The sequence below is a fragment of the Phaenicophaeus curvirostris genome, chromosome 1 (assembly GCF_032191515.1).
Source record: "Phaenicophaeus curvirostris isolate KB17595 chromosome 1, BPBGC_Pcur_1.0, whole genome shotgun sequence".
Classification (NCBI taxonomy): Eukaryota; Metazoa; Chordata; class Aves; order Cuculiformes; family Cuculidae; genus Phaenicophaeus; species Phaenicophaeus curvirostris.
Window position 1 is genome coordinate 69,463,407 of NC_091392.1, and position 12,479 is coordinate 69,475,885.

The 12,479-nt window shown below is 42.8% G+C and overlaps 1 protein-coding gene across 19 annotated transcripts in view; it reads left to right on the top strand.

Annotated features, from left to right (window-relative positions):
• The first annotated feature begins 5,495 nt into the window (after positions 1–5,495).
• Positions 5,496–12,479, top strand: part of PLEKHA5 (pleckstrin homology domain containing A5) — a 161,943-nt gene continuing 154,959 nt past the window's right edge. For 15 of the 19 annotated variants that reach the window (XM_069862073.1, XM_069862006.1, XM_069862103.1 and 12 more), the window contains exons 1-3: positions 5,497–5,646; positions 5,773–5,849; positions 8,980–9,037. In XM_069862073.1, coding sequence (XP_069718174.1) covers positions 5,549–5,646; positions 5,773–5,849; positions 8,980–9,037 — 233 coding nt within the window. In that variant the 5' untranslated portion in view covers positions 5,497–5,548. Of the gene's footprint in view, positions 5,647–5,772; positions 5,850–8,979; positions 9,038–12,479 lie in introns of all 19 variants that reach the window. The other 4 variants (XM_069861974.1, XM_069861965.1, XM_069861982.1 and 1 more) reach the window with 1 other exon arrangement.

The following is a 12,479-nucleotide window of genomic DNA, read 5'->3' on the forward strand; positions in this document are numbered from 1 at the left end:
TATTTTGAGGAGTTGGACAGAAGCAATGAAGAGAACTGTGTGAAGAAAAGCAGATGCTGAAGTCTACCAGATATTGAAGAGATCTGTGAAACAGAGGAGCTAGCTGAGAGCCAGAGAATTTCTTTGTGTTGCACTGCCTATGATTTTCTTCTGGATGATTCAAATGAGAGGGTTATTTGAAAGATTAAATTTTCTGGCTTCAGCCAGACATGGCTAACAACTGCAACTGAGAGGACAAATGGGATATTGAGGTCACTGTATTTCCCCTAAAAATTTCTTCCTACCTAATATTATTTTAAACTAATCCTAGTAATAAATGTGATTAAAAAATGTCATTTGACTGTTGAATGAAAGTCACATACAACCATTGTCAATGGTAGGCCTGAGGGCTTTCTAAAGAAGATGACAGTTAAATGGTGTGAAAAGGAAGAAGGTTCCAGCAAAGCAGCTCTTGATCTTGGGGCCTCAATCTTTTTTGAGATATTGAGTATTATACAATTATTAAAGCAATATGAAGGTCTCAATTATGGCATCCATCATTTCAGGCTGAAAGCTGGGGTGAGAACCTCATCACAGTATACATGACATGGACAGTAAGGTAAAACAAGTCTCCAAAAGGGATTTGTTACAAAAAGAGTGTTCTTTGTTCAAAATTACACTGAATGGTGATACGATTCTGACAAGATGATGCTGGTTCAGAAAGTATAATAATAAGCCCTCTAGCTTTTCTGATGTTGCCTGCCAGGGATAAGAAAACTCTGGATTTGGATTTTATTTTGTATTAATCTGACAGGATCTTTAAAAGATTTCAGCCTCATGTAAAGATTCGCTGTCCCAAAGGTAACAAAATTTTCACACAACACAGCTATACCTGGAAATCATTAATTGCAGCTAAAAAATAAAAAAAAAGTTTTGAAATGAACAAACTGCTTTTTCTGTCAAGCACAGACTGCAGAACTTATTAAACTGTAAAATGAATGCTTTGTTTCTACCGCCTAAGTGCAGGCTTTAGTTCTGTATCTCACAGCCTGTGAAAACAGTCTGCTAGGATATCTCATGCTGATGACAGAGAGACTAATGACCCAGTGCTTGTTCAGTCAGACTGCTGCTTTACACTAACCCGGGAGAGGACTACTGTGCCACTTGTAGCAATGACCCCTAGCAAAACCTGCAGCCTTCAGAGCTACCAGACAGGAGCCTTGAACTGTGATCCGGCTCTTTATTCAGAGCAAAGGAGAGGCTCCAACACAGCTGTCTGCAGAGGCTGCTAGACAGCTTTTTTCCTTATTTCCGCTGGCCTAGGCTAATTGTTTCTTTCATCTGCACAGAGATACCCCGACTCCAGAGAGCGTCAGTCAACGCATTTGTTGGTCTTTTCTCTCTCTCTCTCTCTGTGTCACAGAGGAATGCAGGCTAAAAGAAGTGGTTCTTTTCCCACCCCATGTGTTAGATGTAGTTATCAAGTGACCTCAGGACGAGTTGGATCAGCTTACTGACCTGATGGGAAATGAATTATTTGAGAGGATGTGTGACTTATTTTCTACCAGGTCAGCAAACTATCTAATCCACTGTGGGCTGCAATATCGGTACAGAGGCAAGAAAAAATCATGTTTAGGGATGGGGTAAAAAGGAAGCCAACATTCAGAAGTAGCTCCCTCACGAGAACGTGAACCCCATCACCAGCAATGGTCTTTCCTTGTCATGTTAAGCATTACAATGTCTTGCTAGTTAGACAGCATAAAACATGTAAAGTCACGGACTCCACAAAATGACCTCATCCAATTTGATTCGTATTTACAGAACACACAGAACCAACCGTGACAAATAGAGTTCTGTGTGAAGAGGTTTTAGGTGGAGCATCAGGACTGCAATCCACTCCTGCTTCAGAGGCTACTGGCTTTGTCAGATGCTTAGATGTAGTCCTTTTTTTCTCGGCTCATCATGTGTTCATTGTCACCTCATACCTGTTGGGAGAGGTGTGGGTAGATTTCTCTGAGTCTTATTCAATTAATACCAGTGCTGGTTTTTAACTAATCCCATTTACAGGGATTCATTGTTTGGTGGTCAGGGTTCTTCTGCCTCAGGAATTTTAAATATTTAAATATATATTTAAATACATCATTGATCCAAAATGATTTTTTTTTCAAGCATCAATAAACTTACTTCTCCCTTAGTACTACCAGGCTAGTTGCTAGGAAAGCTACTGTCACGGGGAGGTGAAAGAGGAAAAGAAAATGGTAAGGGTAGAATGGAGAACCATAGGACAAAAAGCAGTGAAGCCAGGTTTTTACTTTATCTCAAGCTCCCAGTGATACATGGCAAATACTCTGGTGGGAAGTCTCTGCCTCACAAATAGACTGAAGCAGCAGATAAATCAGGCCATACGTGCAGAAAGCAGAGAACAGTTGCCTCAGTGGTGGTCACCACTTCAACAGTTTGTCTTCATCTCCTCTGGTGTTTGCCACATGGGAGGATACTGATGAATTTCCTTGAATCTTATAAATCAGATTGATCAATTTCACATTCAGAATCATAAGCTCCTTTTTATTGTAAAAAAATAATAATGATGTGAAGGGTTCAATATGTAGTACCTTAAATTATGCACAGAGTTGTTACAGTGACATAAACCACTTTTCAGATATATTTTTACTCCCCTTAGTGGTGTGGCTTTTTTTAAAACATTCTTGGATCCCTCTTTTAAAAGCATTCACGCACTTATCTGTAGGAAAGATACTTTTACTGAACTTTGTAAGAGCTTGATGTGTGATTTGTTTTTATCAAACTTTTAGACTAACTTTGAAGTAAAAGTTTTAACTATGGAACTAATAGTAGCCTTCAGAAAAAAAAAAAAAAAAACAAAAACCAAACTGCTGGTATCAGCCTGCACAAATATTGAAGGTGTGGTTTCGTTCATAGCATTTGGAGTTCATGAGCTCTGTTCCACAAAATACTAAAACCCTGAGCTCCCAGAAATCACCAGGAATTCACGGTGCTTGGTAGGATTAGTTCCTGTAAATACAGTCACGATGTCCTTCCCATGTGCTTCAGAACTAATACCAGATTTTATTTGATGATTATAACATAAAATATGTAAAAGTCCCTTAACAATGAAGCAGAACCAAGATCTTCCATCACACCCTGGATGAGCTTCCTACTCATGAGACCAGCAAGTACTGTCACCACCCTATAGCCCAGCAGTAGTATCTGCAAAGCCATGTAACTTCAAAGGAGGAGGAGGAGGAGCACTTTCAGTATGCTCATAAAACACTCTCAGCTTCAGAACAGGTCAGAGCTTGGAGCATTTTCTTGGGAAGTTATTGACATGGCTTTAAATGCCCTTCATCCTTCAGGCTGGAGAGTTTTTCCGTAGTGTTCATGGTGGTGACTTCGACACCACCCTGCTTGCTGCAAGTTATACAGAAACCAATCTTGCAACTCCTTCTTAGGTGTGGCCTGAATGTGGTGGATTTACTTGGCCTCTGCGACACTTGGAGGAATGCCTTGCCTGAGAATTCAGCCAGGCTCAGACATAGTTCAGGTACTGCACTCTTAGATTTGCCAAGATGGCAGAAAACCTAAACATATACAAAGCAGAAATAAGGCGGCAAGGTACTGGTGAAACGTACTTGCCTAAGTAAGGTGTTTGGCAATGCGCTGGGATTAGGTGGTATTATAAACCTAAATCCTTCCTAAATTTCTAATTTATTGATATGGGACAACAGAAGTCTAGTCGCGCTGCATGTCCTCCTCGGCTAGAGAAGAAAATGGATTATGGTGGAAGGTATCCAGAGTTCTGGATATCAAATGCACTTGCCCTCTGCTTTACGCTGTGTGAGAGGGAATGGCCTCAAGCTTTGCCAGGGGAGGTTTAGGCTGGACATTAGGAAAAAATTCTTCACAGAAAGGGTCATTGGGCACTGGAACAGGCTGCCCAGGGAGGTGGTTGAGTCACCTTCCCTGGAGGTGTTTAAGGCACGGGTGGACGAGGTGCTAAGGGGCATGGTTTAGTGTTTGATAGGAATGGTTGGACTCAATGATCCGGTGGGTCTCTTCCAACCTGGTTATTCTATGGTTCTATGAAGTATCAGGATATGACCAACACCACCTCAGGAGCACAAAATGCATGTGACTTCTTCCATGCTGCTGCCAGGTAGCTTTTCACAGCCCTTCAAAGGAAGCGTCATTATTCATTCTTACTCATCATATGAGTCCTCCTGCTCTTAGGAGAGAAAGGAACTGTGTGTAGAGAAACCTGTGTTTTCTCCAGTGTGTCTTTTTTTCTGGTAGACTATAAATCTGAGATGCTCCCAGCAGAGAATGGAAATGAAGGCTACTGTTGGACAGGGAGGAATTCTTATCTTAAAACCACTTACTTAGAGGTAGCTTAAGATCTGCCCACATGTTCACCATTCTTCAGGTCTGGAATATCTTCCATGGGGCAACTGGGTTTTAAGGCTTTGAACACACGGGGTGGTGAGGACCCAACCACACAGCAACTTCTGACAAGATGTTTAGAACAGGGGAAGAGGACCAAGCTGCTACGCAGAATACTGCCAGCTGTGAACACAGGAATACCTTTAGCCTTCCCAGCTTTACTCCTTATTCAGAAACTGGTTTTGTAAGGCAGGATTCTCTTAGAAATATCACAGCCACAACTCAGTTTTAGTAATTTACATTTGTCACGCAGAACTAAAAGGTGAGTGGAGCTGTGTTTATACACACACATGCTCAGTCCACTCATGTGAACAGAAGTATATACACACACCACACCTGAGCGTCCGCAGAGGTGGTTTTCACCTCAATCACCACAACCTCCCTCAAAACGGAGCACCTGGATGAACGTCGTATCCCAGATCTCGGTTGGAGGGCAGGTGGGAAGCCCAGACAGGGTTGTTTACATGAGAAAAAAATACAGTATCGCTTAACTCTTGCTTCTGAAGAGTACATCTTCATAAATCAAAGAAAAATAATGAAAAAAAAAAGAGGCTGGCAGTTAAGGGAATAGAGCAGGGCTCACGCACCCCTGCAGGGAATTCGGGAAAAGTTCTGATTTCCCGTAGGAACGCGCGTCTTCGAAGCTCCGGCGAGCGGCGGCCGCAGGCGCTGCCTCCCAGCTCGCAATCGAATCCCCTGGGCGGCTCGGAGCGCTCGGCAGCGCCCCGGGAATGGCGGGGGGGAGGGAGAGGGGTGGGAGCTGGAGAGGGAGAAACCGCCCCCGCGGGCTCGTCCCCAGGCCGGACCGAGACCCCCACCCCCCGCCCGCCCACAGCGGGAGGGGCGGGGCCACGGGGCGGGGCCACTGGGGCGGGATCACGTGGGCGGGGCCACGCGGGGCGGGGCCACGCGGGGCGGTGCGATCGCTGCCCCCTCCCCGAGGTGCTGGCGGCGGTGGCAGCGGGGACGCGCTCGCTCGTGCCCGCGGCGCTCCCCTGCCCCTCCCCTCCTCTCCTCCTCCTCCTCCTCCTCCCGTTCCCCCCCCCTAACCCCTCCACCCCCGCCCCCCTCCGTCCCTCCTCTCCCCGGCTGCGCCGGTAGCGGCGGCTCGGCCATGGCGGCCCCGGCGGAGCTGAGCGCGGAGCGTTTGCGGGCGCTGCCCAGCAGCTGGAGTTACGGGATCAGCCAGGGCGGCCGCGTCTTCTTCATCAAGTGAGAAGCGGGGAGGGGAACGGCGCTCAGCGACGGCGAGGAGGGGAGCGGGGCTGGGCGGGAGGGGCGGGGGGCAGGCGGTGGGGTCGCGCCTGCCTGACTCGGTGCGTGTGTCCGTCCCCGCAGCGAGGAGGCGAAGAGCACGACCTGGCTGCACCCGCTCACCGGAGAGGCCGTGGTCACCGGGCACCGCCGCAGCGCAGGTACGAGACCCCCCGGCCCCGTTTTCCCCGGCGCTGCCGCCCCGCACGGCGAGCGCCGCCCCCGGCTCCGCGGGGTCTCGCCCGGACCCGCGGCTGCTCCTGCTTCTCCCCCGGGCGGGCTCAGACCCTTCTACCCCAGGCCCTGGGCGGGCTCAGCCCCGCAGCCCCCTTCTCCTCCAGCCCCCAGGAGGGCGCAGCCCCCTTCTCCCCCTTCTCCCCCTTCTCCCCCTTCTCCCCCTTCTCCCCCTTCTCCCCCTTCTCCCCCTTCTCCCCCTTCTCCCCCAGCCCCGCAGCCCCCTCTCCTCCTTCTCCTTCTCCCCCACCCCCGGGCAGAGCCTCTGGCTTCGCCCCCAAGGCTCTCGATGCGAGAAGCTCCGGTGCCGCCGCAGCCACCCGAGGCGACTTTTCATCCCGTTCCTGCTGCTCTCCCCTCACTTCTCGCAGTTGTTTGGAGCCCGGGTTGAGCAAGGATGACATTACTGTGCAGCCCTGCGTGTTCAGCTCGCTCCTCTTCTTTCTCTTAAAATGCTTTCGTTTGCATCCGTGTTTCCATCCGTGTCTGTGTAATTTCTGTTTCTTTGCTTTGTTTCTGTTGCCTTGTGTCACCCCTATAACGTTGTACAGTTACCATTAGAGACTGCCTTGTTCCTCTTGTGCCGCGCACAGGCTACCCCGGTTATTCACCTGCATAGCATCCTTTCTCCCTTCGGCGTTAAACCACTCGTTCTGTTTCCAGCAGTGCCTAGATATAACCTCGATAGGTACACTAGAAACATAGAGGATGATTCCGCTGAATAATTCCACCTACAAACCCTTTTCCTCTTCTCGTGTCCACCCAGGCTGAGAGTGTGGGTGGTTTCTAAGTGACTGAGAGAGGTGGAATAGGTAGGAGGAAAAGGGACTGAAATACTAGGAATAACTTGGAGAGGGGAGGATGGAATCGGTCATCTTTGCTAGTGCTGTTTGTTCCACTCTGGAGAAGTAGCAGCAGGAGGTGCTGGAGGAGGCGAATTTACAGCAGACACTCTGGAGACTCGGAGCCAAACTCTGACTGCTGGAATTGCACACAGGCTGCCTGTGCCACTGGGAGGTGGTGGAGTGTAGTAATCAGTGCAGTTGTGATCACTTGGGTAATCGCAGCAAAAGCTGCAAGTGAATTGAACTATGTCAGATTATTTGCTTTTTATGTTCGGTTAATGCTTATGCGTTAAGAAATCAGAAACAGCCTTTTAGAAAGCTGTGGGCAGCCTTTTTTTATTTCTTCTTTTTTAAGTTGGGAATAGTTTAAAAAGCAGAGGTTTCTGGCTGTTTTTTTCAGCTGTTTGATCTGCAGTGAAGGTCTGTTGTTTGTAAGAAGTCATTTAATGCTGGGAAAATAGAACCACTGATTGCTATCAGAATCCTCTTTTCCCCTGCTTTCTGTGCTTGGATTAATTGAGAAACTGGCCTTCTTCTACAGCAATATGCATGTGAATTGCTTTGCTTGTCAGACACTTAACATTAGCTGAGTATTAATTCTTTTTTAAACTGTTAACCGGTGTCTCTTTTGACTGATGATGATTTCCCAGTAGTTTAAGTGTCTCATTTGTTTCTGCCATTAAGTACCTCCTAAGGGAAATGCAGTTTGCTTTTGAGTATCAAGAGTATTGTGTTATATGTAATAGCAGAATTATTATCAGGTAAATTAAACTTGTTTCTGAACACAAGAGTGAGGCATGACCTTGGATATTTTGGCCATGATTTGTCGATCTGATATTTAAGCATCTGCAAAACAAACCTGTTTCTGTAGTTTTCCTCATTCATGTGCATTTTAATGCATCTCTTCCCCTCATACACAGATCTAATCAGATTATTGTATGCTTTGTGTCTTGTTTTGCCCTGATCATTGTTTGGAACTTCATCAAAATATTTTCAAAATATGTCTTCTCTTAAGAAACAAGTTTTGCGTAAATAACACTTCTTTTGGATGTGTATATTATTGTAAAGCTCATTATTAAATAATACTGGGAGATATTTATTAGACGATGAGGAAGGCTGTGTCCTCCATTATGATTTTTATTCCTTGAGATATCCAGCACAGGAAAAGTATTTTTTGCAACATTTTTATAGCGGGCATAAATACTTCTGCTAGAGAGACTTCCTGTTTGCTGTGCTTTGCCCTGTGCTGTTATCAAAAGCCACCTTGATTTTTGTTCTAGAGAAGATGGGAGTGAAGAAAAAGGCCAGCCAGAGCAAATAATAAATTGGGGGGAGGGGGAAGTTTGTGACCCAGACTGAATATTATTTTTCTTTTAATTAGGAAATGCATTCTTGCTTTTATAATTCATTGAGTGAGTCCTACTTATCAATTATTGGTTTTTTATTGACTGGGGCAAACTTCTAAGAGTAGTGATGTACTTAATGCTACATAGAGGTACCCAGCATCTTCAGAGCTTCCAATATCTTAGGAAGCTGATTATTGAAAAAAATTGACCATTAGTGGTGGGTTGTTGTTTTTTTTTTCAATATGTGGGCTCCTGACTCTTAAAAGTGATAATAGAGAAGGAAAGACATACCCGCTTCCTCTGCTAGATGTGCATTGAAAATTATTTTCATGTAAAATTGAATAGAGTTGTTAACACTGCAGGAACACTGTTAGTTGAAACAGTGGTGGAATTATGCTAATATAATGCTGATGGTCTGTGGTGTAGTTGCTATCATGCCTCTTAAGATGCTTGTGACTTGCATGTAATGCAAGCTCAGTAAATTGATTTTTGTTTAGTTCTCCACTTGTCAGGTAATTTGATTCTACTGAAGTTCCACGTAGAAGGAACTAGCAGTGACCACTGAGTTCCCGTTCATGGTCAAAGGAAGGAACAGTGTTAAATAAGGACACACTTAAACCCTTACTATTGTTATTTGAGAATGAGAAATCCAAATCAGATTTGCATGCATGTAGCTTCCCTTGAATTACAGAATTTCAGCTGAGACAGTATTGTGAGTCAATTCTGAAATATTTGTTTACAGGACTAATGCTTTCAACATGTGGAGTCACTCACAGCGTTTTAACTACCTTAGTTTTAGGGAGTAGACTAGTATGGCTAGCATAATTTCAAAAGTTAATTGGAGTGTTTTGCTACTTGTTTTCCAGACTTACCCACAGGTTGGGAGGAAGCTTATACTTTTGAAGGTGCAAGATATTATGTAAAGTAAGTTGAATGTTTATCTGTCACAATACTCTAACTTTCAATTAATTTGTCTAAATGTTGCTGCAATCTTAAATGTATGCCAAACTAAATTTAAAACTTGCGCTGTAAATCTAAAAAGAGTGTTCAAGCTTGTCATAATGTATGTAGTCCTTTGTTTGATGAATTCTGTGTGGCTAAAATTTCTTGAGTTTTTGTTTTAATACTTTTAATTAAAGCTGCTTAAGGATGCAAATTCAAATTAAATTTCTGCTGTGAGTGTGACCATTGAGCAACAAATATCCTTGTGAATTGTGAATACCTTGAGTTTGTCTGTTTGACGCTTGTGTGTATATGCTGTCATGCCATAAATGCTTTCATTAAGGCAAAGATCTTGCTTTGTGACTGGGAGAAGAGTCTTGATTCAGCCCTGTTCTCTAGTAATTACGTTGTTTAAAGCCACTGTGAAGGCTTAATGTGGCTGCTTTCTTTGCAGACCTCCTGTTTCTGCTTGTAGCATTGATTTCTGTTTTTTTCTTGTTCAAGTTTGGTATGTTTTGAGTAGTGTGTCCACTGTGGTAGACTTGCTGTGTTGTGGTTTTGAATGAGAGCCGTGGGAATAGAGCTCTTGTGTAGAAGTCCAGAGATTATGTTGATCAGATCTGTACAAGCTTCTTGCCTAAAAAGGCCATCCTTATCTGGGAAATGTTAAAATCGCACCTATGTATTCATCTCCAATTAATATGCTTCTTTTCTGTTGCTTAACAATTTGCAGGCTTTTCTCAATTAATTCAGGAGTTTTTACTCACTACACTGTTTGGTTTGTAATCTTTAAGGTAATAGTGTCTTTAGTATAATAAAAGATAACTTGTATCAGTGAAAGTTACTAATAGTCATAGAGATTATAGGCTGCAGGTATGTTTTTTCTGTGTGTTAGTGTTAAGCAAAAAGTAGTTTCTCTGTGTACAAAGTTGCATTGTAGAAATTGTGAGGTTGGTGTTACATATCTGTTGCATGGTTTGTTTTATATACCAATAGGAACGTGTTTGATTTGATCCAAAACAAAATTTAAAAAATTATGCTGAAGGTTAATGCTCCAAAAATCTGGTCAGAACTGGTGTCAGGCTCTCTAGAGGGGGTGGTCTTGTTAGTAGGCAACATGTTTGGTTTACTATTCTATACTGCCTTCTCGTAATTTAAATTACACTCATGTTGTGTAGCAGCTGACAAGAGCTCTACCAGGCTGAGGATGGGAACGTGTTAAGGCTTTCACCTCTGGTATCCTGTTCAGATTATTAAATGAAGGCGAGTGAAAATTAAAGCAAGCTGTGTTTGTGTGTATATACCATCTGAAGAAATACTTCTATACTTTCAGGTGGAATTTGTTCTCATAGTATAAACCTATAAACAATGTGTTAGCTATAGTAACTGGAAAATAGCAACTTGAGTTTTCTTGGAGGAAAAAAAAGTTTGTAGACAGCTATTGTGGAGCAACTGATGTGCTTATGCAGAAACTTACCAGGTGGTTGGTTGGTTGTGTGCTCTTGGCCTTACAAGATCTTGTGTTCAAGGTGTTATCGTAACAGTTAGGATGTATATTAAGTTGATTGTTTTGCTGATAGCCAACACCAAATAACTCTGTTTATATTTAAAAGTTCTGCTGCTTCATCTTTGAAAACATGTTGCACAAACACTTCCCTGTGATTTGATAGATGTAGGAGGATAGCAGGGATAGTGCTGTCAAGCCTGCTGGAAGGTTCACATGGTATGACTGGTTTGGCATGCTTAGTTAGATAGCGTGCTTGTTGTGTAGCCTGCCAGAATTTAAGCTTCTGTCCAATGATAGCTTCTCCTTTTAAAGCTGTCTAGCATTCAGCCCTACCAGTGGGAGAGAAAATGTGAGAGCTAACATAGACAGGGTGACAGCATTATAATCACTGTCTTATAATCCTAGGCAATGTAACTCTGTCTGATGTGTTGATTATAATAATTCTAGTTGTCTGAGTCTACTGCGCTGCTCCTGCATGAGTGGGAAACTGCGCAGATTGTTGTGACCTTTTATTGGGCAGGCACCCCTACATGTGGATTTTTAGCTGTAACCCGCTCATGTAAGCGTACCAATTTTGCTAAATATTTAATATATTTATTATGTTGATTACAGCAGAATAGAACTGCGTTAAAATTCTTGAAAACTTGTTCATGGTCAGGTCTGAAGAAAATCTGTTGTTTTATGTTTTGGTATATGTTACAAAGTTGCAAGGGAATGAATGTTTATAGCATGACATTATGCAGTCAGCCATGTAAAATATGGCAGTTAAATTTCTGTAATGTGTCCAATAAGGGAGTTCAACAAGAAGGGTAGTCAGGTTTCCTGATGGTGTAAGTAATTTCACGTAGCTGAGGTACAGATTCAAATATGTGAGTTGAGTAAAAATATTTAACAACATTGCTGTATGGCAAAATCTTACATTAGACTGTGTTTGAAAATAAAAACCTTTTGAAAATTATTCTTATGGTTCTTTAATAATAGGTCTTTGCTGTTCCAAGTGGGCGTGTCACTGAATCTATTAATGTGCTTTTTCTGGCTTTGATGTAGTAAACACTGTGTAATCAAATTGGGATAATGTTGAGGAGGTAATCGTCAGCTAAATCTTAACATTCCTTGGACTGGCATTTCAAACAAATGACTCAGGATGCAGACTGCATTGAAATGTGATTATTTTTAAAGGACACTATTTTTTTGGGGATGTGTACATTCTTTTTCAGAGTAAGTATATACCAAATGGTGACTATTTTACACACTACTTCTTCATGACATTGAATTTGTTATGGCTTTAAAAAGGAAAAATCTTCTGAAACAGGTACAGATATGGAGTTGTTTCCATTGCATATAGTGGCTTTGGTTTTGTGTAGCGTTCTATTAGTAAGTGGATGCTAGCTAGGACTTTGACCTTTTTTTGCCATTTGGTTGGGTTTTTTGTTGCTTTTTTGTTTGGTTGGGCTTTTTTGTTTTAACAGTAGAAGAATTCTGATATTTTGTAATGACAGAATCCTTCCCCCAGGACCTCCCCATCCCTTGTAAATGCAAATGACAAAAGGTGTTTGTTATTTTGAATAAAAAAATATAGAATGTTATGTTGTATATGTTCTCATGAGATGTGGTTATGTTGCCTAAGTGTTTTGTCTATTTGAGATTGAGAAAAATCTGGTTTTGTTTACTTATTATTAGAAATGTGCCCTTCCTCAGATAGCCCTTCCTCATCACTGGATGGGAACTCATATCAGTAAACTTTTCTGAAATAATGCTTGGCTTGGATGTAGTCTTTAAACAATAACTAAACTTTGACCTGGAAAAAAAGTTTGTAGAATCAACATATCCAACTATAACCCTTAAGTAGTTTACTGTCAGTTAACTATTGAATCTTCTGTATTGTGAAGTAAAACAAGATATGATGCAGCTCCTTGT